Here is a 27,074-nt window from a genome sequence, read left to right on the forward strand (position 1 = left end):
ACATGCTGCAGCATATGTCATCATTGGCCTGAAGAAATATGATCACATCACCCCCATCCTGAAGGACCTGCGTTGCCGGCCTGCACGATCGCCAAAACCAGCTATATCATTTGCAAAGCCAGCATGACCTGCGACCACACTTATCTTGCAGACACGCTCACCATAGCTGGTGGTTCTCAGCACAACTACAGCCAGGACCCCATCAGACTGCAGATTCAAATGTGTGAAATAATTAAAGACTTGCATCTCAATGCATTAACCGTCCACAACCCAGCTTCCTGTCCTATGACTCATTGACTTTATGCTTATCTATGACCATGAACAGTACTTCTCACCTTTTGGCTAATTTTGCCATGTTGAAATACCATATATATATACAGATACTTAGATATCCAAACATACATACATGCATTCATACGCTGAAAGACATTCCTCTACAGCAGTATTTCTTAAAACATTTTACTGTGACGAGTGTGTGGGTGCCCAAATGTAAAGCTGGGGAGAGAATGAAAAGAATGATAATAGAAAATTGGGACCAGTTTGATAAAGCGCACTGTGAACAGTGCTAAGGGGAGTTGATTTAATCCTTTGCGATACCGGCAACAACTGCAGTGCCCTGTAAGATGTGATCAAATTTGCGGAGACCAAATATTACCCTTACTGACATTTCTTGGAGACACTGGAGCATTTTCATCTGGAAAGTAGGTCAGCATAGGTGGAGGCTATTGGCATAATCCAGCCGAGATTGAATTGAGGGAACCAACTAACAAAGGGCAGACTGTTGTGGAGTAAACTGGAGACCTTTTCGTAGAGCCTTTAAAGTGTTCATTGACTGACCATATTTGCCGTAAATGGTAAATGGTTGACAAATATATTGTATATCAAAGAATTATTTTACCACCATAATATTGGCCTGTATTCTGTAGGGAAAATGCGAGCAACGTCTTGATGAAATCTTGACAATTTGGAGCCCCCTTGTTGAAATTCATGGTCAGAAGCAAAGTTAAACTATTTTTGTTTATAGTTGACACTGAACCATTTTGCATCGTCTGTGAAAATGGGGACTATTGACATGCTTTTGAATACTTTTTGCACTACTTACACCTGGATTATTGAGGCATAATAAATGTGGGTCCAGTCCATGAACGTAAAAAAACGTCTCTCTCTCTCTCACTCACAATGGTTGTGCTTCTTCGATCTGTTATGACAAACGCAAGGGCATATATAAAGGATATGATGCTTTTTCACTCCGAGGGACATATTATCAAGGGCTTTATCGCCTCTTTAGCTGCACATTTTGCCGCTAAAGCGGTGATATTTTTATCACCCTATTTACAAGGCGTCGCTAACATGCATTAGCGCATGTTAGCAGCCGATTTTGTAATGCATCTCATGCCAGCGATAAACATCACTAATGAAATGCAAAGTAAGCGTTCCCTCAAAAATACAACATGAAAGAGGGCGCTAACACAACAGCGCTGTATTAACAAGGCGGCCCCGGTCTTGAGAAGCAATATTAAAAGTCCTGCTAACCGCTGGTATCGCCGGATCCTAACTTCTGGTCAAAACCTGACTTAAGCATGTTTAGTATGGGAGGTGGATTGACAGGTTAAGTCTACACTCCCATTTTAACAAGCTTTTCATTAGCGCTGTGATGATAATTGCCATCTATCGCTAGCTTGTACATGGCCTGTGAGCTAAGCGTTGCTAATACGCCTCTAACACGGCGATGTAATCCAGTGATAGACAGCGATAATCAAATTTGCGCGCTATTTGCAATATTCAACGCATGCCATTGATAATATGCCCCCACAGTTGTTTAGGGAAACTAGGGGTCTTATTAAGAGAAACTCTGTCTACATATGACCTCTTTTCATTGACCCGATATCAGACTCAGCCGCGGTCGGTAGTAGGAGTTCCTGCTGGGCGGTGACGTGGGGAGGGGGAGGGGCAGGGTGGGGTGGTAGTAATGTATGGATTACAGAGTTTAACAGGTAAGTAAACATATAAATAAATAAAATGAATTTTGTTGCGTGCACTGCATCACCAAATGCGATGCAGTGCGCGCAACGAAATTCGTGTTATTTATTTATATGTTTACTTACCTGTTAAACTCCTTAATCTATACATTATCGTGCCACTCATGACCTGGTTGAAATGGGTTATAACTCGATTCACCTCTGTTATTAGAAAGTTCATGTTGCCCTCTAGTGGACAATATGGATATCAAGCTTTCTACCAAGCCCGTGAAAATAAGTGAATCTCGCGGCCTCGGGCACTGTTTCAGAGCTAATATTGTATTGTAATGCTTACAATGCACACATAAAAGATAGGGCACAGTAAACAATAAAACATGTAAAAACACGTGATTAAAAAGAATGAAATTCTGTATAAGGAGAGGTATAGTAAAATTCAAATAAGAAACAGAAAAATAACGCTAGAAGACTAAAAATCCCAGTGAAAAAGAAAAGCAAGGGGGCAAAGTAACGGACATCACACAGATAAAGGGACATTTTGCAGGGGGACTTTGGGGCATATTACCAACAAGTAGCGATATTTATCGCTAAATAGGCTTAGCGACGATTTTGTTATCACTGAGCATCGCCAGAATTTATCGCTGAGATAACGTGCTATTAGCAACGTTTATCTCCAAAGCGATACATTTTTCGGCGATAGCGGTGAAATGCGTGAATATCGCTGAGAATGCAGTGATATTCACGCATTAGCGACAAAATGCTCTTAGCCATGTTATCCACCTCCCATTGGATAACATGGTTAAGAACTGGTCTGGGCAGGTGTTAGTATTTGCAGATACTCGCGCTTAGCGCGAATATTTCCATCGATACGCCTGCCTTGTTAATAGGTGATAGCAATGTTAGCGACTGTTTTCAGCCGCTAACAGTTTGGGTACGCCCACTTTGCATGTCATTAGCGATAAATATCGCTAACATGCAAAGCGGGCCCCAAACTGCGCGCTATCACCTAAAAGCTGACGCTAACTGCTGGTAGCGATAGCTGGCTAATAGGGCGATAGAATTATCGCCGATTAGCGCCCGAAAACGGCCGCTAAAGCGGCGAAAATTCCCTATCGCCACCCTTGATAATATGCCCCTTTATGTGTATACTTTTAGGTAGAGGTAGCCGAGCTAATTTTGTTACTCATACCAGTAGCTTAAGCAAATGTTCTTTTAATTTGCGGCGGAAAGCTGGCAGAGTTGTTCATGAGTACTAATAATTGTACAATCATATATTTAAGATTACAATGAAATAGTCAAATTTCAAGTTAACACTATTGTGCAGTCTAGCTTGAGAAATCACTGCTTCCTACCTTGACATATTTCAAGATTTATTCAATTTACAAGGGAAAACAATGGACCCATACTTACAAGGCATACTTAATGGCATGTTCTCACTCCACAGATTTAACCCTTAGTGCTTTGGTGCTGTTTAAACATGCCTTTATTTACACATTTTACAGTTCTAAAAATCGTGAAATAAATAAAAATATATATGATACCTAGCACCATTGCTGAGCGGGGAAAGGGCCATTATATTTGAAGATGTGAATTATGGTTTCTCATAATCCATTCAGGGGCCTATTGACTGACATTTCATGCAACACAGGGAAGCAAGTGAAGTAGCTGTGCTGCGTTTCATGAATGGGAGAACTCAGACATGAACCTTATCTGCTAAGATATGCCGCATGTCTGCGTTCTTCTAGCACTGGCACACTTTGTGCTGCCCAGCGCCAACTCAGGCATCCTTGGACCATGGTGCAAAGGTGTTTGCATTACAGGCAGGATTTCTTTTGTGCAGGAAGCGATACATTCTTGTAAAACATTCCTTAGAAGCAATTTCTCCTTTCTATGCATGCTGCGGAGTGCAAAACGCATAGAAAGAGAAAGCAACAATGAGAAATAAAGATATTTTTCCTTGTTACTCCTGCTTCAGGCGGGTATAGTTTTTTGGTGCAAACCACGGTTTGGAAATCTTAGGAAACCTGGGTTTGTGTCAAAACCCATGGGTGGTTGCAAGCGAACCCCAATGCTCCACCCATTGAATGCCTCCATTATACAAACAGGGGCGGCTCTAGGCTCATGGCGGCCCTGGGCAGGGAGCGTAGGTAGGGGGCCCCGAAAGTGGGGGTCCGGGCGGGGCACAGTGCGGAGGCCAGTGAAGAGGGGGGGTCAGGGTATTTGGAAGTGGAACAGAGCCGGAGGCCGCCAAATTTTTGCCAGGGGCCGCCACGCAAATATGTATCCATCCTCAGAGGATTATCATATTAAGGATATATATTGGCTTGGTGGCCCCTGGGGTTTGGTGGCCCTGTGCAGGTGCACAGCTTGCACATGCCTAATGCCACCCTTGATACAAAGTAACACAAGGCACCATGCAATCCCTCGCGCTACTTTGTATTTAGTAAACCAAGCAAAGCCACGCAAAATAACTGCGTGCCTTAGTAAATGACAAAAAGTATTCTGCGTCACGGCTGCACCATAAAATTGACGCAACCATGCCTCAAAGGCTTAGTAAATCTGAGCCTCACTGTATCTGTATTTGAGAGGGAAAATATACGTGCTCTTCTAAACAAGGTATTTGAAACACATTTACTAATAAAATACATTCACACATTTAGCACTACTTTGAACAGGTTAAAACCCATGTTATTCACAATAGTAAACCGTAGATGAGGTTTGAAAACAATGTTTACAGCTCCACTATTGTGATACACAGGGAAAAGCAGCAGTCAAAATGATAATAATGCATGTGTTATACCATGTTCTGCTTTAAATAACAGGTGTTATTATTATTTAATTTGATTGTACTCGTTTTAGATATTCCAGAAGGATGAAAGGTTGAAACAGCCTTCGTAGGATCGAAACGTACAACTTAATGATTGTAGCATGTTTCAGTGGCAAGTGATCAACTCACTGAGGCCTCCTACCTGTCTTTTTTATCTGATTCAGTCTCACTGTGCTAGTTTAAATTCTTGTCTTCCTGATTCCAGTTAAATGCCTTTGGTTTATAATTACTTCACATAACAAATCTTCACGTGAAAACCACACGCAGAACCTCAAAGTCTAATAAGCTATTTATTACCACCAATGAGAAAGGGAAGGGACTTCTGAATTGTGAAAATTGTTCTAACTAAAAAGAACTCATTTCTACGCGAGCTCTCTTTTGTTTTCAACTAAAGCCAAAAATATTTATGTATTAAGATAAAAAATGCACTTAACCAATTGCAAATGGTTTCTACTGGATCCAGTTGCTGGCATGCGCAGTGCTTGTAATTGAGCTAAGTGCTAAAATATGTATTTTTTCTCTTGTATTTCCAATAAATCCATTTAAAAGCCATTACATTGTTTTTGAGTACCCACAAATTTACAACAATGATGGTATTCACTTTATTCTCATTGTATTTCCCTGATCACTCCGCTGACACTTACAATAGAAAAGTCACATGTGCTCATTTATAGAAAACTTAGGATGTGAACGTTTCCTGATCATTTAGAGTCGCTAGGCAGGGCCGTTTCTAGGTGTTATGTCGCTGTAGGCGAGAAATGAGAAATGCTGCCCCCTCCCTTTTACTACTGCCGGAGTCACATAACAGGTTAATATTGAAAATTGTCACCATAGAGTGTTAACTATTCATAAAAATCAATTTGAAGACCTCCAAAGTGTAGGGTCAAAGACCCATCAACTCAGTCAGCAATAACGATTATTGAGCTCGTACAAGAAAGCGCGTCATCGTAATGGTAACACTGAACAAAGCACATGCCTCCTGTTGCACACTATTTACAAAGTGACGCATCTAAGCAGATGCGTCACTTTGTAAACCCCTGCGCTACATTATACCTGCATCACGTATAATGTATGCAGGTGGGGCATTCCCCCGCAAAAATCCCCGTAGAAGGGACGCAGTGAAATCTATGAGATTTCACTGCATCACTTCTAGGACACCGTTGCTTCAAAATCTTGCACCTGCCTCACAGCAGGCGTAAGACTGACGCAGGCTCTTTCACACGGGGCTTCCCCCATGTGAAAGGACGCATTGTTGGAGTTGCATCACTTTTGTGACACACTCCAGCAATGTGTCACTTTTGCGCTTACAGATACGTCAGAAATACTGACGTATCTGTAACTCCTTGCGACATGATGCGTCATACATTAAATATGACGCATTAGGTATGTCGCAAGGAGTGCGCACTGAGAAGTGACGCATCACTGCTTTCACACAGCGATGCGTCATTTCTCATAAATGAGGCCCAGTGTGTTTTATCTGCGGTGCTAATGTAACTTTCCATCATGCTACCTTCACATTTCCCGGTGCTGTGGAACTTGTTCGGTCGTGCATGTACACTACAGAATGAAATATGGTGTCTAAATCCGCTCTGGTGTTGGAGGAAAGAGGTGAATGCAGGAGGGAGGAGAAATGGAAGTGACACGAGACGTCCAGTTCACAATTATCACTGCTAACATGACTCCGGAACTCATTGTTTTTCCGGAATCTGTCTTCGTAGTCGTTGTTAAGGATGTTCCCCCTCTGAGACACCCATGAAGCCAGCTCAGAAGCTAAAGTCAACGACCTGAAGTTCAGAAAACTACTGAAAATTAGATTTTCAGACTTCCCTTCAAAGGGAATTGATTGTTTGTGGACAAGGGTTGTGCTGATTAATATCGAACATGTTTCATCCCCCTGCCCAGGCCCGGACTGGCCATAGCGGACATCGGGCAATCCCCGGTGCACTGGAAGGGTGGGGCCGGTTTTGGGCCCCTGGGGGCCGATTTTGTTACAGGGCCGTTTTTGCAGCAAAATCGGCCCTGCAACAAAATCGGCCGAAAACCGTCCCTAGCAAAGCGCTCGGCGACATCTCCAACCCCCCCCCCCCCCCCCCCCCCCCGAGAGAGGGGGGGGAGGGCGAGCACTTTGCCTGGGCCGGTTTTGGTTCCTAGTCCTGCCCTGCCCCTGCCTGACTACATGCTAATGGGTCCTCCCAACAATAAGGTTTGTTCTTTCCACCTGCTGGTGCTCTGGGGTGACACGGAGGACACACACTGTTCACACAAACTTCTCAGTAAATAATGCCTCATTTCTCATTATGAGATTAATTCTGCGGAGGTAGAATGTAAAGGAGGGGCCCGTTGGGTGATTAGAGATGCTGGCAAGATCAAGGTTAAGGTGAGGGAGGGGGTCTCGGTTGCTGTGAGGTGGGCAGGTTGTTGAAAGAGAAAAGCCAAGTGATAGAAAGAAGCCACACAGAACCCCCACCCTTGTTCGTAGAGAGGTTGGAGAGACCATAAGCAGGCCTTGATCAAGAATGCACATGGTTAATGTAGCTGGACCTCACACTGTCTCGTGACGGCTCAGTCACGCTTAGGTCCCGCATCGGAAGCCCTCTGATATACATCCTACCCTTGGGACTGTGTTGATAGGGCTTTGGGAGAGTCAACCACACGACAAGCTCACAAGCTGACCTCTTAAATAACAGTATTCATCGACCTACGATAACCCTGCTAGCGCTTGGTGGGATCAGTCATGCCAGGGGCGCCTCTGAAAGGCCAGCAGTAGTGTCGAGGGCGTTAGTCACACGACGCGGCCTCTAAAAGGCTGTTGTTGCTGAGAGTCTGAACACAGCGGACAGGGCTTGGAGAGGCAAATGGAGAGTCTGTCCTTTGTTCGGAAAATCGAGATGCCCCTCTGCCTCTGACGGATCGGTATCCTCGTAATTCTGGAAGGCCAGTAGGGCTGGGGTTGAAGCAACGCCAGCCACACTCATCACACTCCTGCGTGTCGGCGACATGTGCGCCTCCATGCTTTTGAAAGGCCAGTAGTATTGCGGAGCAGTCAGCCAGTCTCTGGGTTTGCTATGCTCGTGTCTCTGAAAGGCTGGGAGGGCTGGGGATGAGTTGGCCTCTTTTAACTGCTGTGTAGCTGAAAGACTGATGCTGCCCCAGGGTCGGACTAGGAGGGACAATAGGCCAGCGGTCAGCTGGTATATTACATTTGAGACTGTGGCTCGTGAGTAAAGCCCGAGTACATGAAGTGGAGAGGCACCACACCTGCATAAAATTCTGTCAAAAAGTCACCCAATTTCCACTACCGCGAAAATGCAGCCGGTGACAAGTTTTAACAGTGCACACATGGGTTGATCCCGGAGCCGAGGGCCAGCCCTTACCTCTCAGAACAACGGTACGGATGCTCCTAGAAGCGGGCAGGCACCTTGAGGTCAGAACAGGGTGTGAGCACAAAGGTCCGCCCACCCCGATCGGGTTGAGTCGTTGAGAGCGAAATCGGAAGTCTCATAGCTGCGCACACGGCCCCCGCCCATGGCACCGAATATGAAGTCACATCACGTTGAATTCGAAGGCCTTTCAAGGGGATTCCCGCCTGCCCAAACTCTTGTATTTTGCCGCCCTCCCCCTTTTGCCGCCCTAGGCAGCTGCCTAGTGTTGCCTAATGGTAGAAACGGCCCTGTCGCTAGGGATAGTTTATTACAGCTGTGTGTTTTATTCTGATGATAAAAGCACTTAAAGCTATTTTCCAAAACCTTTAGTTATTATAATAGAAAATGCACTTAACCATTTGCACATGGTTTTCACTGGATCCATTTGCTGAAACATGCACGCTGGTAACTTAACAAAATAGTAAAATAAATATTTTTTCTTTGCAATCCTATGGAAAATACTTTTCCAGGAGAAATATTTCCTTTCTGTGCACCCTCTTTGAAAATGGGGATTGTTGACATGCTTTCACACACTTTTTGTACTCTTCAAACCTGGATTATTGGGGCATACATTTAAAACCATGAGAAATCCATTACACATTTTTCAACATTCATAAATTTAAAGATGTGTGGGAAAGCACCTAATTTGCACGGTATTTCCCTAATCATTCTTCTGGCACTCCCAAGGGAAACCCCACATATGCTCAGTGATGGTAAACCTAGGAGTTTGAACGTTTCTCATTTAATTTGGGCATCTAGGGATAGTATGTTGGATTTGTGCGTTTTTTCATTCATATCTTTCCTCTAGACACAAATAAAGCATGGTGAAGCAGGCTTCTATTCCTTTATGAGGTGTTTAAGTCATTGTCCATGTTTTAATCTAAAAGGACAGTTTTCTGCCATTTTAAACTTTGTGTAGCACTTTACTACACTTGATGCTACACTTTCTAATTGGTATGGTATATCATCTTTCAAGACATACTGCACCTAGCCCCAATGAAAGTGACAATAAAAGCAGTGGCAAGACTATTAACAGGCACGCATCATTAGAATGACATTTCCCCATCACTCAGAGCCCTCAATTGGCTCCAAGTTGAGACTGGGATCCAAGTGCAGGTTGCATGCATGACACACTCAAAGCTCTCCACAGCTCCGGTCCCAAATACATGGGGAACATAATCAAGCTGTCAGGAGATGGAAGGGATTCAAGAAGTGGTAAATCCCTCATTCTAGAACCAGCCAAAAGCATTCCTGCTCTTTCTTTGTCTGAGCTGGTTCCCTTGCACCGTGGTGCCAGGGGGCCACTGTTACAGTCCGGATTGTTTTTGTGTAAGAAGGGACAACTTCCTGCAGAAAAAACAATCCTCAGAGGCATTTTTCATTTTCAACGGGTGCTGCAGAATGACCGAGAAAATGACAAGGGGAAAGAAACATATTACCCTCTGTGTGCCTCATTTGGCAAGGCCTAGCATTTTGACTCATTCCCGGGTATACTAGTCTTAGTAAATCTGGCAATGCACCAAAAACCATGGGTGGATGCGTGGGAATGCTCATGCTCCAGTCATGGAACGACTTCGCAAAACAGAGTAACGCAAGTTATGACTTATGCTGCCTTGCGTTACTCGAGATTTACTCTGTCAGGCAGAGCCATGCAAGGAGGCTTGGTTTGGTGTAGTAAATGTGAGTTAAGGATGTGCGTTGCCTTGCGTTGTGTGATGTAAGGGCAACGCAAGCCCCTGATGAATCTGGCCTCTAGTGTTCATGAATAGACTTTGACTGAGTGGTAGAGATAAAGGTAGAAAATGGAGAAGGAAGGCGGAAAAGAAAGATAGGAGCACCAGGTTTAAGTCAGGAAATTGGGATGAAAAAGAAGCCAGAAAAGTGAAATAAAGAGACAGGAAGTGTAGGCTGGTGGAATGAATAGGCATGAGGCGTAAAGAATAAGGGTCCAGCAATCTTGGATTATTTGTTATGCAGAGGCATATTATGCAGAGGAATATTACACTGGAACCTTTGCCATGATTTGAGTTTGGGGGACAGGCTAAACTTTCACAAATGTGAGAGATGTTCCGACTTCCTTATTACAAGTGCATTAGGATAGAATACCTTTGTATTAAGGCAGACAAGATATTAGTCAAATTTAACCTTTGTTTTTAACAGAGTACTGCACCACAGGCAAGTACGAAAAGCCATTGGCAGACTGGGGAACTGAAAGCAGCCTTGGCAAAGATGAGCAAACCAGCCTGCTCCGTTCATCTCCGGTGGACTCTAAGGCTATAGTAGTACAGACATTCCTGCTTCCCTCTCTCTTGCGCTATGCGTTTCACTTGTAAAGCCAAAGGTTGGACGGAGTCCCTCACAAAAGAAAAAACAGTCCCACTCATCACGGTTTTCATTTGCCTCTCGATTGAGTGCAGATCTGCTAATTTTCACAGTAGAGAGAAAACGATTATCCGAGATCCATGTAACATCCAGCAGGAGTCCTACTGAATACAATGATTTTGAATATTTTCAGCAGCCACCAAGTACAGTGATACACAGTTTATTTTGCAGAAGATTTTTTTTTTACTGCTTTCTCCATTAGATGGAAATTAAAAACATCAATACTCTCGCTGTTCATCAGGCGTGCATTCAATGCATTCTTCACCACAGCGCTTTTTTCAAAATAGACAATTTAATTATCTCATCGCCCACTAGCATTGAATGCATTGCATAACGTCGCTTACACATATGTGCACAACTAGTTAAACCAAAATGCTGCACAAAGACTATGTATATTACCAGTATTCAAGTGTTCTTTTATTTCACCACCGGATGGCAGTACAACACAAGAAAGGCCAAACTACTGGTATTGTAGTTTTTTCTTCATTCTGCCGCAAGATGGCAGTCCAACATTATTGTGACTGCAAGGTTTTTAAAACCAGTTGTATAAGTAACTATCATTGTTTGCCTTTCCGTATGGGATTATAGGAATCTTGGTTTGGGTGTGAGGTGCGCTCCTGAGTCTTGTGTAAATTGTCAAACCTTTAACACTATTTAACTAATGGTGCTACACCGCTACGTATGCTGTCATACATACATCAATAATAATCAGTGAATATTTTCAAGTAATTCAACTTGAATGCAGTGTACATGAACAATACTACAACTAAAGCTACTAGCACAGAATTGTTCATAGTGGAACGTGATGGCTTCAAAATAGAACAAACATACAAGAGTTAAACACGTGAATTTTGGGGTTGACGCCGCATCCAGAAAAATCTCCCCTGAAGAAGGTACCTAAAGTCCCGAAATATATTGGGCCTGAAACATTCAGAATGGTTATATTATGTTCATGCAAATACAGAATGTACATGTTTATATATAACAAACAACAAAATGTATATTCATGGATATGAATGAAGTACATAACGGTGAATCGTGGTAAAAGATGAGAATAAACGATGCTAAAGAACAAGATAAGATTTTAGTAATGTGTTTAATACTGTAGAGATACCAATATGTACAGTGCACACTGCATTCAAGTTTAATTACTTGAAAATATTCACTGATTGTAGGAATCGTGCAATGGTATATGAGGTTTGGACTTGGAGTTCTGGACTTTTTGGTTCCGTCCAGAGGTGTCAGGGAACAACACCCAAAGACCCCGGAGTTCCACCTGCCTTGGTGCGCAAATGAACAGAAACACGGGCTTCTCGATGGTGGCGTCAAAGACCAAAGGTTTATTACTGCAGGGACACAGAAATCACAGAATCTACACACGGGCAGAATCTAGGAGACTGTTCGATTTGTACATTGAGGGTTGCTCCTTATATACTAAAAATTGTGCTTCAGGCAAATATTTCACATGTCAGTACATTCCCAAACCTTTGTGTCTTAAACAATAAATATTTGGCGTTACACAGGAACTGTCGATAATATCTGATGCCAAACATCACGAAGAGGGGTTCCCACTAGTCCATCACAATCCCTTGTCAATGTTGCATTCAAGAGCCGGACCGCCTCATCGTAAAGTTCGTTACCTCCCCCTAATAAAGGCCCAGAAGGAAAGGAGCAGAGCCAGGTGCAGAAGATAGGAAAGCGGGATAAGAGATGTTTGTGGGTTGTAAATGGGCAAGGCTACCGGCTTCGGCCGCCTAATCATGATCAGGACAATGGACAGGAAAACCAGTTCAGGTGGGCTGGCCTCGGGCAGAGGAGGCAGCCTTTGTCGAGTCATGCAGCTTCAGCGTGATCTGGTTTAAGGTGTACGTGTCATGTAAGAGGTGAATCTCCGGCTAAGACTACGTGTCCTTAATCAAAGTGGAGTGAATGAAGTGACCAGAGGCTATTGCATATGTGAGGGCAAGGAAACACAAAATGGCGGCCATGATCTAAGATGGATGCCGTGGGTAGATCAGAAATGTGTTCATAACAGGAGTGCTCTTACTCGTATCGTAGCGAAAACACCAGGATATGCTAAATGGATCATTTGCGGTTCGCTGATACTAATATTATGTATTTCCGACAAACTTGAAAACACGGGTTCAAATCGTCACGGAACCTCAGACCCTCCTTTTGCCCTTACATAGGCAATTACTCAGTCTATATCAGAGTCTAGTTCTATACTCATCAGGTCAGTGACATGTTGTTGTATCATCATCCTTTCTCGTGCCTTTTCTCCAAACGCAGGTGGTTTCCTAAAACAGGTTGCAGCACAAAGGCCACACAGGGCTGGACCACACTGGATAATCAGGCAGCATGAGAAGAGGAATACTAAGACGACACCAATGACCATTAGAACCTTCCATCCCCACGCTGAGATCAGAGTCCAAACCCACTCCATAAAGGACCAGTTTCCCTTGTCTACATGTATAGAGTCGGAAATCTTGTGTAGCTTAGAGATCGCCTCATAGACTGTTGGAGCATTATTAGGAATAAAGACACAGCAGCTCGATTGGATCATTCTGCATACCCCACCTCGGTCTGCAAGGATAACGTCTAAAACCATACGGTTTTGCAACGTCATGAGTCTATCCGCCTGGAGCTCAGCTGTTAGATTGCTAAGGGCACCAGCAGTTTCGGTAATAGTAGATTCAACTACCCGTGTTAGTTGACGTATGTTTCTACTATTGGCCATAGGTCCCCAGAACGGAAGGAAGCCTTTGAAAAAGTCTCCAGCTTCCTGACCAGCGGTATCTTCTTTGCTAAAGACACCTCTCGCTACTCTTGTTCTGTGGTAATCAGATGAAGCAGTGTATGTTGGAGGCAACAATCGAGCAATATAGCATGAACCTGAAAAGTCAGCAGGTAACCATGTATAAGCTCGGTCTCGACAAATGAAATAGGTACCCCTAGCAGTGAGGAAGGCAGGGGAAGAGTTAGCCGGAAACACATAAGTCTCAACGCACTCACTCCTCCCTAACTGAGCTCTCGGATTTCTCCCATTACCTTGCAAACAGACCTGACCTCGGTGAGGTACGACCCAGATTGGAGTTGAGCTTTTACGCTTGCTTTCTCCTAAACTAAGGCGATACTCTGAAGTATTCCAACTCAAATACACTCGTAGTTCGTCTCTAGGGTAAGATGGAGTATTATTGACATCCTTGATCATGTCAATAATTCCCTGGACTAAAGCTTTGTTGGCAGAGTTATATTTAGTGGAACGTGGTGGACGCGGAGGATAGGTCTCAAGGGCATAAGCAAAGATGGTTTGAAGGGCCTGAAATGATCCATTGTAGCTGAAAGGCAAAACCAGATAGGGAATACCTTTATCCATAGTGTGGGGTATCAAGCCACACACCCAGCAGTCTGTAGTGTTAACTACCAGTTGGTGTTGGTGCAAGAGCTGTACAAAAGTGTTGTTAATGAACTCTGTACGTCGTGCTTGCTCATGTTCAGGAAACGAGTGAAAAGAGTGTATAGAAGAAACAGTAGAAGTAACAGGATCAAGGGGAGGTACTGTAGTAACTGGCACAAAAATCAGATTTATACTAAAGACTATTCCACCCACCAATGTTGCTAAAATAATCAAAAATGTAACGGCACATTGCATCAAAAAGCATTTGCTACGAAGAATTTTGTACAGTCTGTTTCTGCGAACATAAATCACATTTTCTCGTTGCAGCGCAGGAAGCTCCATCTTCTACAATCCGCTCGCGACCACTGATGATGTGTACGTAGATGAAAATGCCTCTGTCAGCCCTGGGAGTTCCCAAAACCAACAGAAAGATCGACCTTGTGTCAGACCCCTGCAAATTCAAACTAGGCACACAGCCACGACCCTACGGCTACCCAGACGGCAAGGCAATTTTAAAAACAATAAACAATAGCAAACTTCCTGGCTGAAAAGCAAAAGTTCAATATATATATATATATATATCAAAATCACAATATGCAGTTGCCTGCTTTATTAGTCCTTTTTATGGCTTCTAAGGTTGTATCTCTTCTTCGCTGGTACTGTCTGGTCGGAAAATAGTGTATCATTAGCAGCTGTTGCAGAGTTTAAGTTCGCAGATAACAAAGTTTCTTCTGATGCTGGAGACAAATGTTCAATGTTCGAAGGAGTTTTCTCAGGAGGAGGGTCAGGTTTCAAAGTGTCAGTAATCAAATCGGCATCACTGAAAGGGATAAATTTCGGGGTGATTTCAGATTCGGAGGCACCAATTCCCTTCTTCACCCAGTCGTCATAAGGCAGCGGCAACGGAACACGCTTTACGTGTGAAGCGTGAATCCAGTTCTTGCGGCCAGCAACACGTACGGCTGTCCTCGTTGCCAGCAGGACCTGGAAGGGGCCGATGTAGCGAGGCTGAAGATTCTTTGTCCTCGCGAAGTTTTTGACCATCACTTGGTCGCCGGGTTTCAGTTGATGCCCTGGACTCTCCGGAGGCTTTGGTAGTGCATCGAAAACCTGTTGATGAATAAGACTCAATTTAGCAGTCAAGTCGTAAAGGTAGTCTATCAACATAGGATATTCAATGGAGCAAAATTGTTTAGGCCTTGGCACACCCCAGACATTTGCCGGGCGGCCAAACACAATCTCGTATGGAGAAAGCCCTATTCTAGAATGCACTGTTGCTCTCGTTGATAACAAGGCCAAAGGAAGTGCGTCTGGCCAAGCCAAACCTGTGGATGCTTGAATTTTGGCTATCTTCAGCTTGAGGGTACCATTATAACCCTCCACTAGACCAGCTGACTGGGGATGGTTCGCACTATGAAATTTTTGTTTCAAACCTAGGCCTGCACATACACTCTGCATAACTTTCCCTACAAACTCACTTCCGTTATCTGACCATACAATCCGTGGCATTCCAAATCTAGGGAAATATTCTTTGAGAAGAATTTTGGCAGTAGATAAGGCGGTATTGTCCTTCAGTGGGTATGGTTCTATCCACCTGGAAAAAGCACAAACCACCACCAGGACGTATTTCAAGTTATTACAGCGTTCCATGTGAATGAAATCTAACTGAATCACTTCAAAGGGACAGGAAGGAGGAGCGAAGTGACCAGCTGGAGTTGGAGTTCCCTTGCCAGGGTTATGCATCAAGCACACCATACAATTTTTCACCACTCTCTCTGCACATTTACTGATCCCATCATTCTTCCAGACCGGGGCCAACATCTTACAGATGCCTTTAGAACTTATATGCGCTACTCCGTGCGCCATTGTCACTACTGCAAGCACATACGCATCCGGCAACATCCAACGTTGTTGCTCTGTCAAATCAATCCAACATCCATTCAAGTCCAACTTGCCCGTACCCTCTCTCCATACACGTTTCTCTTCCTCAGTCGCTTCTTTCTGAATCTCCTTCACACTTTCCATTGTATCTTCACACATCCCAGACTCAGCGATCCATCTTGCAGACGTTGCAACATACATTCTACTCATCACATCTCTAGCTGTCTGTTTAGCAATTTCATCAGCAAAAGCATTCCCACGCCCAACATCATCCGTGATTGCTTTATGAGCACTGCACTTCACAATCGCAACTTCAGTCGGCAAGGTTAAAGATTCCAACAAGTCGTTAACTAGCTGACCATGTTGAATCTTAGTCCCATGGGACGTAATGAAACCTCTTTCTCTCCACAACCGGCCAAAACTATGGGCCACGCCAAATGCGTACTGACTATCTGTGAACACATTCACTCTCTTTCCCTCAGCTAAAACACATGCTCTCGTTAGAGCTATTAATTCTGCAGCTTGGGCAGAATTCTGACTCACTCTTGCAGTCTCCACAATCGTCTTCAAAGTCGTCACCGCGTAAGCAGCAGTCACATCACCATTCTCCAATTTAAAACATGACCCGTCCACATATAGCGTACCATCCGGATCGGGTAACGGAGTATCCTTAAGGTCAATGCGTCCTTTTGTCTCTTCCTCCGTTTTAAAATAGCAGTCATGTGGCTCAGAATCACTCGACTCTTGATCAGTCGGCAACAGTGTTGCTGGATTCAATACATTACATCTTTTGATCTGAATATGACTCGCTAGTAGTGTCAGTTCGTAACCAGATAATCTCGCACTGTTAAGGTGTTGTGTCTTCGTTCGGTTCATGAGTGTATCCACTGCATGAGGAACCATGACCACTAGCATGTTGTTCATCACCAAACCAGCAGATTGCCGAATGGAAGCCGCAGCTGCCGCTGTAGCCCTCAAACAACTAGGCAACGCTCTAGCTACCGGATCTAATGTTGATGAGAAATACGCACAAGGGCGTTGTTTATCACCAAACTTCTGTGTCAGGACACTCAACGCGCAACCTTCTCTCTCGTGAACGTAGAGCGTGAATGGTTTACTGTAATCAGGTGTACCCAATACAGGAGCTGAACACAAGGCTTTTCGTAATTCAGTGAAACTCTCTTGACATTCATCAGACCATGGCACCGGACTCGGAACATTTTTCCCAGTCAAAGCTACCAATGGTTTCGCTAAAAGAGAAAAATTTGGAATCCACTGCCTACAGTAAGAGGTAATACCTAAAAAGGCACGTACTTCTCTCTGTGTGCGTGGAACACTCATTTGTGTAATTGCTTTTATTCTCTCTGGGGTCAACTTCTTTCCCTCCTTTGACAAGAGATGACCTAGGTAGGTCACTTCTTGGCAGCAGTATTGCATCTTGGAAGGTGATACTTTGTGATTCAAATCAGACAAATGATGTAACAACGATACTGTAGCTGCTTTGCAAGTTTCCTTGTCATCGGCAGCCACTAAAAGATCATCTACGTACTGTACTAGGGCAGACCCTGGAGGAAGGACAAAAGAATCTAGCTGACTTTTTAATGCTTGACTGTAAATAGATGGACTCTCACAGTAGCCTTGTGGAGCGCGTTTAAATCTGAAGCTTCGACCTCCTAGACAGAAGCCAAAAATATCCCTGCTTTCCTCGGCTATCGGAATGCTGAAAAAGGCATTCTTCAAGTCGATGACTGAGAACCAATTGGCTGTAGCAGGAATCAATGTTAACAAGGCAGTAATGTCTGGAACCACAGGAAACTGCGGAACCACAATCTTATTAACTTCTCTAAGGTCTATGACAAACCTATATACTGGAGGCTTCGTAGGATCAGTTCGTTTCAGAATTGGCAATACAGGACTATTACAAACATTTCCTCGAGTTTCTTCAACCACACCTTTCTTAATCAAATCTTGCACAATCAATAAAAGTGCACGTTCTCCTTCACTCGATATTTTATATTGGGGAATTCTGGGAAATTTTACATTTGCTTTCAAAGTTACTACATACGGTGGTATTTCCAAAAGGCCTACATCATTAGGACCAGTCGCCCAAAGAGAATTAGGGAGTGAGCGCAGCTCTGGCGGGAGTGCGTCCATTGACAAGTACATCGGAGAAGTTAATCTTTTACCCAAAGTAAGCTGTACTCCATCCGGAGAACAGTACAATGTCGCATATAGTCGTTTTAACAAATCTAAACCAAGCAGATTTTCATTACAACCTGTCGTCAAAATCAAGGGTGCTTTCAATTGGCATGGTCCAACAGAAATAGACAAAGGATTAGATATCGGGTTGTAAACAGGGGCGCCTGAAAAACCTACGGAAACATTTGTTGAGCCAGACAAAGGTGCGCCAGGGAGTTTCGCATGAATTATAGAACTTTTTGCGGCACCAGTATCCAACAGAAACGGTTTGACTACACCTGATGTTGCTACTGCGACATAAGGCCCACTCTGATCCACTGGAACTGATACTACTCCCTCTCTCTGTCCATGGCTGTCCTAGTACCCATTTTGCTGGAATCCCTCATCAACTTCACAATAATCCTCAACAAGATATTGCTGAGATCTATTCTGTTGAGCTGACTGTACGTTTCGTTGATCAAAGTGATTGGAGGGACGATCATTCGTTTGCGGAGGCATAGCACCTCGCCCTCGACCTCTAGAATTCTGCGCAAAACCACCACGACCTCTCTGAGCTGCTGCTGCATTATTTTGCGCTAAAATCGGACATTCATTCTTGTAGTGACCCTCTTTCTTACAGTACGCACACTGATTCCACTGATATTGAGGCCTGGTTGAACTATAATCTGTCCTTTGATACGAATTCTGTTGCATATTAGTCTGGTTCGTGCGAGGCGGATATGCCTGCTGTAAAAGTACTTTAGTCTTTAAATCTTTCGTTTTCTTCTCTGATTTCTCCTTTTCCTCTTTATCCCTATTTTCGTAGTACTGTGCAGTCGCAAGTATTTGCGCAGTCGTGGAAACAGCCCACGCACTCTCTGAATCCTTTAATTTATTGCATAATTCAGGTAACAAATTATGCACAAATTTATCGACAAACAATCTCTGTCCTCCTTCAGTACTCATATCCTGACCACTATGATCTACAAAAGTCTCTTCGAACCTCGTGAAGAAGTCGGAGACACTTTCGTCTTTCTTTTGCTTGCATGCGGATAATTTATCCCAATTAACACGCAACGCAGGCATCAGAGTCTTCATTAAGTCAATTATTCTACCAGGAAGATTAGCAATTAGGGGTTCGGGTTTTGCACCACCCGTTTGCTGACCATCTGCTGCAGTGATAGCTGCCCAATCACCACCTAAAGCAGCCTGATGATCCTCTCTACGAATTTTAGCCCACACTGGTTGTGGAACTACATTGCCAAATAGCATGTCAATGTCTGCCAAATTCATTATACAAGCCTCAACTGTCTGTGTTAATTCTTTGTAATATCCGGCCGGATTCTTACGCGGATCTGGTAAGGCCTGTTTCACTGCTAGTACTTCTGCTCGCTTCCATGGAATGTGTATCCACACTCGTTGGAACTGTGCTGGAGCAGCTGCAATACCTGCATTATCATCACGTTGTATTGCTTCGCGCCAGATTGGAGGAACCTCCCTCATAGGATATTGGCGACTTAGCTTCATTTTACCTTTCTCTAATTCTCTCGGCGAACGAAGAGATGGATCATTCCTAAAACTCAAAATAAGTTCCATCGCTTCTTTTATATTATCACCCACTATCATTCCTGCAGCAAACTCTTTTTGCACCTTAATTAAATCCTCCAAGTCTGATTCAACATCATCTTCCTCTATTTCCTCACGTAACAACGAGCACATCTCATCAAAGACGTATCGTTGCGTTGGTTCCTTCCACTGCATAAACGTATCTAATACATCTCTCGTATTATATCTTCTAACTTTCGTAATCCATCTGAGAGCCGTGGAATCTAAAACTCCCCGTTCTTCAGTACTTGGTAGCTGACTACGTCTCTGAACTGAATCAGAAGTAGGAGTCTTAATTAAGGATTTATATAAAGGAGACAGAATATTAGCAACAGAATCAGTTATTTTTCGACGTACAGAAAGTGGAGTTAACATACTCGCAGACGTAGAGAACACAGTAGAGGTAGGAACAGATTGCGAAGCAGTAGGAGTATCGATGAAAATAGTTTGTGAAGTAGTAGGTGTAAGCGAGACAGATACAGGTATAGAAGTCGGCAACCCAGGAAAAGGAGGAGCCGTAGGAACATTCACATTAACCACAGGAGGTACAGGAACTAGATTCTGAGGAACAAGAACACCAGGTTGTCCAGCAACCGGCAATTGAACATTCGGTACAAGTTGGGCCGCAGCACCTTGTGCGTACGGTGGAGGTGAACGTAACAGATAAGACAACAGAGGATCGTTTTCGGGATCCTCCAGTATCTTAGTTGTTTTCGATGGCAAGGCAGGGTAGCACTTGTCAATCGCTAAATTATGCTCTCTAATTGCTACATCTATAGCCTTTTCGCACTCATTATCTTGCAGTTGTTTAGTTGCTTGCTCTAGAGTTAACTCCTCTTGCTCTTTTTGTTCTTTCTTCAACCTTTTCATTTCTCTCTGTTTAGATTCTTTTCGCCAATAACGGAAAGAATCAAACATTGCCGGCCGGGCTTTCTTACTAAACAATTTCGTTTCTAAATTATCAAGGATCTCGGGCTCAAAACTACCATGTAGTGGCCAACTAAGGACACCATCCTTCTTACAATAACGAACCCACACCTCGTTATAGGATATAGGACCCACTCCAAATTTGCAATATAGGTCATAAAGGGGAGTCCCAATCGGAGGAACCAGACAAGAATCCTCCAATCGTGAGTCATGGTTGCAACCAAAACAAGACAACATTTTCCGACTTACCATTTTCAGTCTGGAACACAAAACAAACAAAACACGAAACAGATATGTGCACTTGAACCAAGAACTTAGGCCTACCAAAACCAAACTAATGTATCGATACCCAAACTGAACCAAATAGATTATCGTAACCAGAACAACTAGTGATAATCTTACGAAACCAAACCAAACCAAGAACCGATCAAGGATTTTTAACAATCCTCACAAAGTAACCAGCTAGCTATCACTAAATACTTAACTGAGGCACTGAAGACGTCACCAAGGAGAAACCCGTCACGTTTCGCTGTACTAAGGCTGCACCTCGGGTCCAAGACAGGGCGACGGTCAAGGCAACGGCCCACTGCAGCCGTCCTGAACGGGAACCCTCGTGGAAGAGAACTTCAGGGCCACTTTTGCGATATGCCGGGATCGATGAAGTGGGGCGCCTCCCTCGGAAATCTTCACACGAAGCTTCTCGAACTCTTCAGGCTTTTGGACCGGTACCGAATGACGTCGCCCCACGTTGGGCGCCAATTGGAGTTCTGGACTTTTTGGTTCCGTCCAGAGGTGTCAGGGAACAACACCCAAAGACCCCGGAGTTCCACCTGCCTTGGTGCGCAAATGAACAGAAACACGGGCTTCTCGATGGTGGCGTCAAAGACCAAAGGTTTATTACTGCAGGGACACAGAAATCACAGAATCTACACACGGGCAGAATCTAGGAGACTGTTCGATTTGTACATTGAGGGTTGCTCCTTATATACTAAAAATTGTGCTTCAGGCAAATATTTCACATGTCAGTACATTCCCAAACCTTTGTGTCTTAAACAATAAATATTTGGCGTTACACAGGAACTGTCGATAATATCTGATGCCAAACATCACGAAGAGGGGTTCCCACTAGTCCATCACAATCCCTTGTCAATGTTGCATTCAAGAGCCGGACCGCCTCATCGTAAAGTTCGTTACCTCCCCCTAATAAAGGCCCAGAAGGAAAGGAGCAGAGCCAGGTGCAGAAGATAGGAAAGCGGGATAAGAGATGTTTGTGGGTTGTAAATGGGCAAGGCTACCGGCTTCGGCCGCCTAATCATGATCAGGACAATGGACAGGAAAACCAGTTCAGGTGGGCTGGCCTCGGGCAGAGGAGGCAGCCTTTGTCGAGTCATGCAGCTTCAGCGTGATCTGGTTTAAGGTGTACGTGTCATGTAAGAGGTGAATCTCCGGCTAAGACTACGTGTCCTTAATCAAAGTGGAGTGAATGAAGTGATCAGAGGCTATTGCATATGTGAGGGCAAGGAAACACAAAATGGCGGCCATGATCTAAGATGGATGCCGTGGGTAGATCAGAAATGTGTTCATAACAGGAGTGCTCTTACTCGTATCGTAGCGAAAACACCAGGATATGCTAAATGGATCATTTGCGGTTCGCTGATACTAATATTATGTATTTCCGACAAACTTGAAAACACGGGTTCAAATCGTCACGGAACCTCAGACTGCAATAGAAAATAGGCCAGGGCACCAAAGTAAAAGTGGCCCCCCATTAGCGAATCAGATATCTACAAAAGTGCCCCATGTCTGCAAATTGGTGCAGTTTTGAACTTGGAAAGAAAAGCTGTGTCAGTATTTTGGGTCCTGGGGGACAGCTATCAGAAACAGGACGATGATGTTCAAGAGAGCTACTGCTGCACTTATGTCATTCTCCAAAAAGATGGGAAAAAGACCCCCAGAAATGTTGTTAAAAATTTATAATGCCAAATGTATTAGCACAGCTATCTATGGAGCGGGTATTTGGGGAATTGGCAATTGTAATACTATACAAAAGGTAGAGAATGCTTTCTTAAGATTTATCCCGACAAGTTCCCCTGTTTTTAACTGTCATGCAGAGTTGGGCATCAGATATGTGAACGATTTGATTAGCATGCAACCTCTTTTGCTCTGGCATCGAATCTGGACTACCCCTGATCTGTTGTTAAACAGAAACATTATTGCGGATTGTATGGGTTTGGACAAAGCCAGTAAGATTCCATGGCTGAAGTACAAATTGAAATTTACAAGGGATTTAGGAAAACCGGAGTACTACCACCAGCCAGACTCACTGTTCAACATCACTAGAAAAGACCTGAAGCAGTTGTGTTGGTACCATGTTGAATCCCTGAGACTAGGTGTGGAAATGAACAAAAAACTTGTCATTCAGCATCAACTCACCCTAGCTACCTATACTATTCAGCCTTATTTGATTTGGTGCCTGGAGGGCTTTGACCGGTATCTTTTAACACGTTTCAGGTTCGATGTCTTTTTTCGTCTAACCTCATTCCCTAAAGTAAATGATTGGGGTAGAAATCTCTGTAAATGCCCGTGGGACAATTTGTCTACCCAATCTACTCTGCATGTTATCTGTTTTTGTACATTTTATATGTTGGAAAGGTCTAGATAGATCAAACCACTTTTAAAAAAGTTTGGTACTTGGAGGCAATGTCGCCCAGCCCTACTGTTTTTATTATCTCTAAATGATGCAACCTGTGTGGCTGCCATGCTAGGTTTTTTAAAGAGTATTTTAAAGAAAAGGAAAAGCTTAACTATATGTTAACATATGAATGTTTTTTAACCTTGTTGCTGTGTAATGTATCTGTTGCTTTTATGATTTTATGTACTTAAAATCGAATAAAACTTTTTCATTCATTCATTCATTCAATGATGCTAAAGAACAAGATAAGATTTTAGTAATGTGTTTAATACTGTAGAGATACCAATATGTACAGTGCACACTGCATTCAAGTTGAATTACTTGAAAATATTCACTGATTGTAGGAATCTTGCAATGGTATATGAGGTTTGGACTGCAATAGAAAATAGGCCCGGGCACCAAAGTAAAAGTGGCCCCCCATTAGCGAATCAGATATCTACAAAAGTGCCCCATGTCTGCAAATTGGTGCAGTTTTGAACTTGGAAAGAAAATCTGTGTCAGTATTTTGTGAGGTATGAGAGGCTGCATGAATTTGAGCTTGCTGCTGGAAATGTTTGTTTTAAAATCAGGAAAATCCACAGTAAGCCCAACAGACTATGAAACAGGCCCACAAACAGCCACAAAACCTGCCCTTGCTCTGACTTGTGAGGCCAGCCCATCGGGCACTGCCTGAATGACCTCTAGGCCAGTCTGACCTCGGGTAGCGGTAATGCTGATAGGCGCTTTTTTCAAAATCATGGGGTGGATTACAAAAAATGCCCATGCAGTGGTCATTTGCACAGAGGTGCATTTTACCATATTATGTTTTACAAGTTATTGCGGTTTTGTTACATTTCATTCTGCTATATTCAGTAATGTTTTGTAACACCAAATGTTTGTGTTTTGTTTACTCACCTGTAAAATGAACCATGATTTATGTTGAATGAAACCAGTGTTGACCAAACTGCAAAGACGTGGAGAGAAACTCTGCTGCCAGTATGTGCCAAACAGGGCAGTTTATGTAAATAATATGTATTTATGCAGCAGGCACTGATTTGCATACATGTTTATGGGTCTCTTCGGTGTTTTTCTCAGATTCCCTAGGTTTAGCTAATTAATATCCTCTTCTCTTATTTGTCCTTCCAGGTGAACGAAATTTATCACGATGAGTCGCTTGGAGTCCACATAAATGTTGTTCTTGTACGAATGATTATGCTGGGGTACGCAAAGGTAAGACAGCTGTTGTTCAGTATGCTGTAGCTCTGGGAAACCCTGAATTGGCACTTTCCGGCAGATGTTGCAGTTCCACTCATTTCTTATGCATTTGTCAGCACATCCAGCTTTTGTTGCAGTTCGGTTTTTATAAGAGTGATTGTGCACACCCAGGAGCTTACTTATGAGAGGCATGCACCACCTGGAGAGTCACTTGACGCTCTCACGCCGCTAGCCTCTATATATAGATGAGGCGACACAAAGCCACTCTGCATGGCTTTGCACGGCCTCATAGATATGGAGTAAGACAAAGCAGTCCAAGTCGCTGCCTTGCCTTACTGTGCGTCAAGGAGGCATTCCAAGGGGGTTGCAGTGTGTTTTCCCATGCAGCACCCATGAATTTTGACACTGCACCCAGATTTATTTAATCACATAAACCTAGGGCCGTGCCAGAATCCTATGTCTCCCACAACAGGCTTAACAAGGAGAAATACTTGTATTTATTCTCATTTTTTCACCTTTCCAAGTGTGCTGCATTCTGCAACAAAAAGCACTACTGGGTATGGGCTCCCAACAGTAAGGCCAAGCCACTGACCTAAACTTAAACAGAACGAACGCCAATACTGTTATACTAAATGCCTGTTATTTCTCACAGCCCATTGGAATCAAACCTAATGTGGGTTCTTAGACTAGTAATTCAGTCTGAATAAATCATTGTTTTTTTTATTATTTTCACTTTGAACACATCTGTGAATTTGTTAATACAATTTGAACAATTTTTTGATCCCTCTAATCAAAAACACATTATATACAATGAACTATAAATATAAATATACATATTCCAAAACATTTATAACACATCCATTATATCTCAGTCAATCCATGCACTCCACATTCACTCAGTCATTCTACAAAAGCATAAGAAAAAATTAGCAATTTTACATAAAGCATACAAAAACGCCATAAACAATATTTTTTGAAGTTTTGTGCTTTCTACAAAAATTGTAAAGTAATTGAGATCTATTGGCGCATAAACTGGCGGTCTACATGTTTTGAACTCCTAATGGATTGGGGAGTTCTCATCAGGACCTCATAACTGTGGAAGAAACAGAAAAATCTATTTATGTCCAGCTCTAGATTCTGTATCATTAGTCACCCCTGCATGGTGCTTCCACCTCTTACCTCCTAATGAAGAGGAGCCTCAATGACCGAAAATCAATCCGACGAAACAACACTATGACAAGAGTAAATGAGCCAAAATTACTTGACCTTGTAACTTACAAAACACTCTTTTTTGCATGAAATATACATCAAGCACTCAGACAATACTCACATCTATCCAAAAACGTCTGAAACTCTTCTCTGGAGGGTTTTTATGCAAGAAGTTGTCCCTTCCAGCTCAAAAACAATCCCGCCTGCAATGGGGGACCCTTGCACCATGGTTCAAGGGAGCCTACGTTGGTGCTAGGCAGCCAATTGTGTGCCTGCGCAGGGGGAATGGACAGGAATGCACTGTATTTCATAAATATGGTGGTCCTGCCTTTTCACATTGGTGTAGGGCAGCGCAGCAAGAAAACTTGCGGTGCTGCTCTACGCCAATGCCTCATAAATGAGGCCCCTGTTCTAGGTTTTTTCTCATCCCCCTAAGCATATACATCAACATCTGCTTGCTCTTTACTTTTTTACCTTATTTTTAGTTTACTTCCCATTATCCGTTTAGTATACATTTTATTGGTGGAAATGCTACTAGTTAGTTTGTCTAGTATAAAATTAGGAAGTATTATGTAAGTTAATTATACAGTGAATAATCAAAGGTATTTACTCCCCCAGGCAAGATGAGTAATGTCTTCCCTTCCTTTTGTCTTTGGAAATCCAGAGGTTCTAAGAGCCAGAACAAGGTCATTATATAGCCTTCTCTTTGAGCAGTGAGCAAAGGAGAATGGAATTCCACATGTTACATTGGTCAGATAACAGTATTGGGGATATTTCTAAGGGTAATTTCTCTGGATGCAAATGCCATCTTAGATGCCGATCTGAATGTTGTTTCTTTTGTATTTCAAAGAGGACTAGCATTCCAGTCAGTCTTTTATGATGATCTGGTTTACTATGTTTTACTTGATTTTGATTTCCTTTCAAAGGTAGTTTTTCTGCACATATTTAAGTCTGTCAAGGTTCAAATTATGGGGCTTATTTACAAGCCCCTTACGCCACTGGTGCGTCACTTTTACTGTGGGAAAAAGTGATGCACCGGCTGTGCTAGTGGCTTGTAAATAAGCCCCTATGTTTCACTGTTGAAAAAGTTAGGGCAACTCAATATCCCCTGGAGATTCTGGGTACAGAGGAGCGAAAACGCAAAAGGGAATACTGAAGAGTATTTTATGTACCACAGTCTATAATAAACTATTTTACATTTTTGTTGCAGGAATAACATTTTATCTTCTTTATGAGAATTAGTCATTTTTTAAAATGTATTTCTGAGCCTTTCATAATAAGTATCCCATATTTCTGGATTAACAATCCACAGTAACATACTCATTCATTTCCCATTATGGTATATTGTGAGGCATTACCAGAAGAATCCAACTAGGATGACAGA

At 43.1% G+C, this 27,074-nt stretch overlaps 1 protein-coding gene across 1 annotated transcript in view; it reads left to right on the forward strand.

Annotated features, from left to right (window-relative positions):
* ADAMTS3 (ADAM metallopeptidase with thrombospondin type 1 motif 3) overlaps positions 1-27,074 on the forward strand; it is a 702,179-nt gene that overhangs the window by 458,031 nt on the left and 217,074 nt on the right. Inside the window, exon 6 of the mRNA XM_086961556.1 lies at positions 24,413-24,496. Within this exon, the coding sequence (XP_086817682.1) occupies positions 24,413-24,496 (84 nt within the window). The remainder of the gene's footprint in view (positions 1-24,412; positions 24,497-27,074) is intronic.

Source organism: Lissotriton vulgaris, chromosome 3_1 (genome assembly GCF_964263255.1).
Source record: "Lissotriton vulgaris chromosome 3_1, aLisVul1.2, whole genome shotgun sequence".
Classification (NCBI taxonomy): domain Eukaryota; kingdom Metazoa; phylum Chordata; class Amphibia; order Caudata; family Salamandridae; genus Lissotriton; species Lissotriton vulgaris.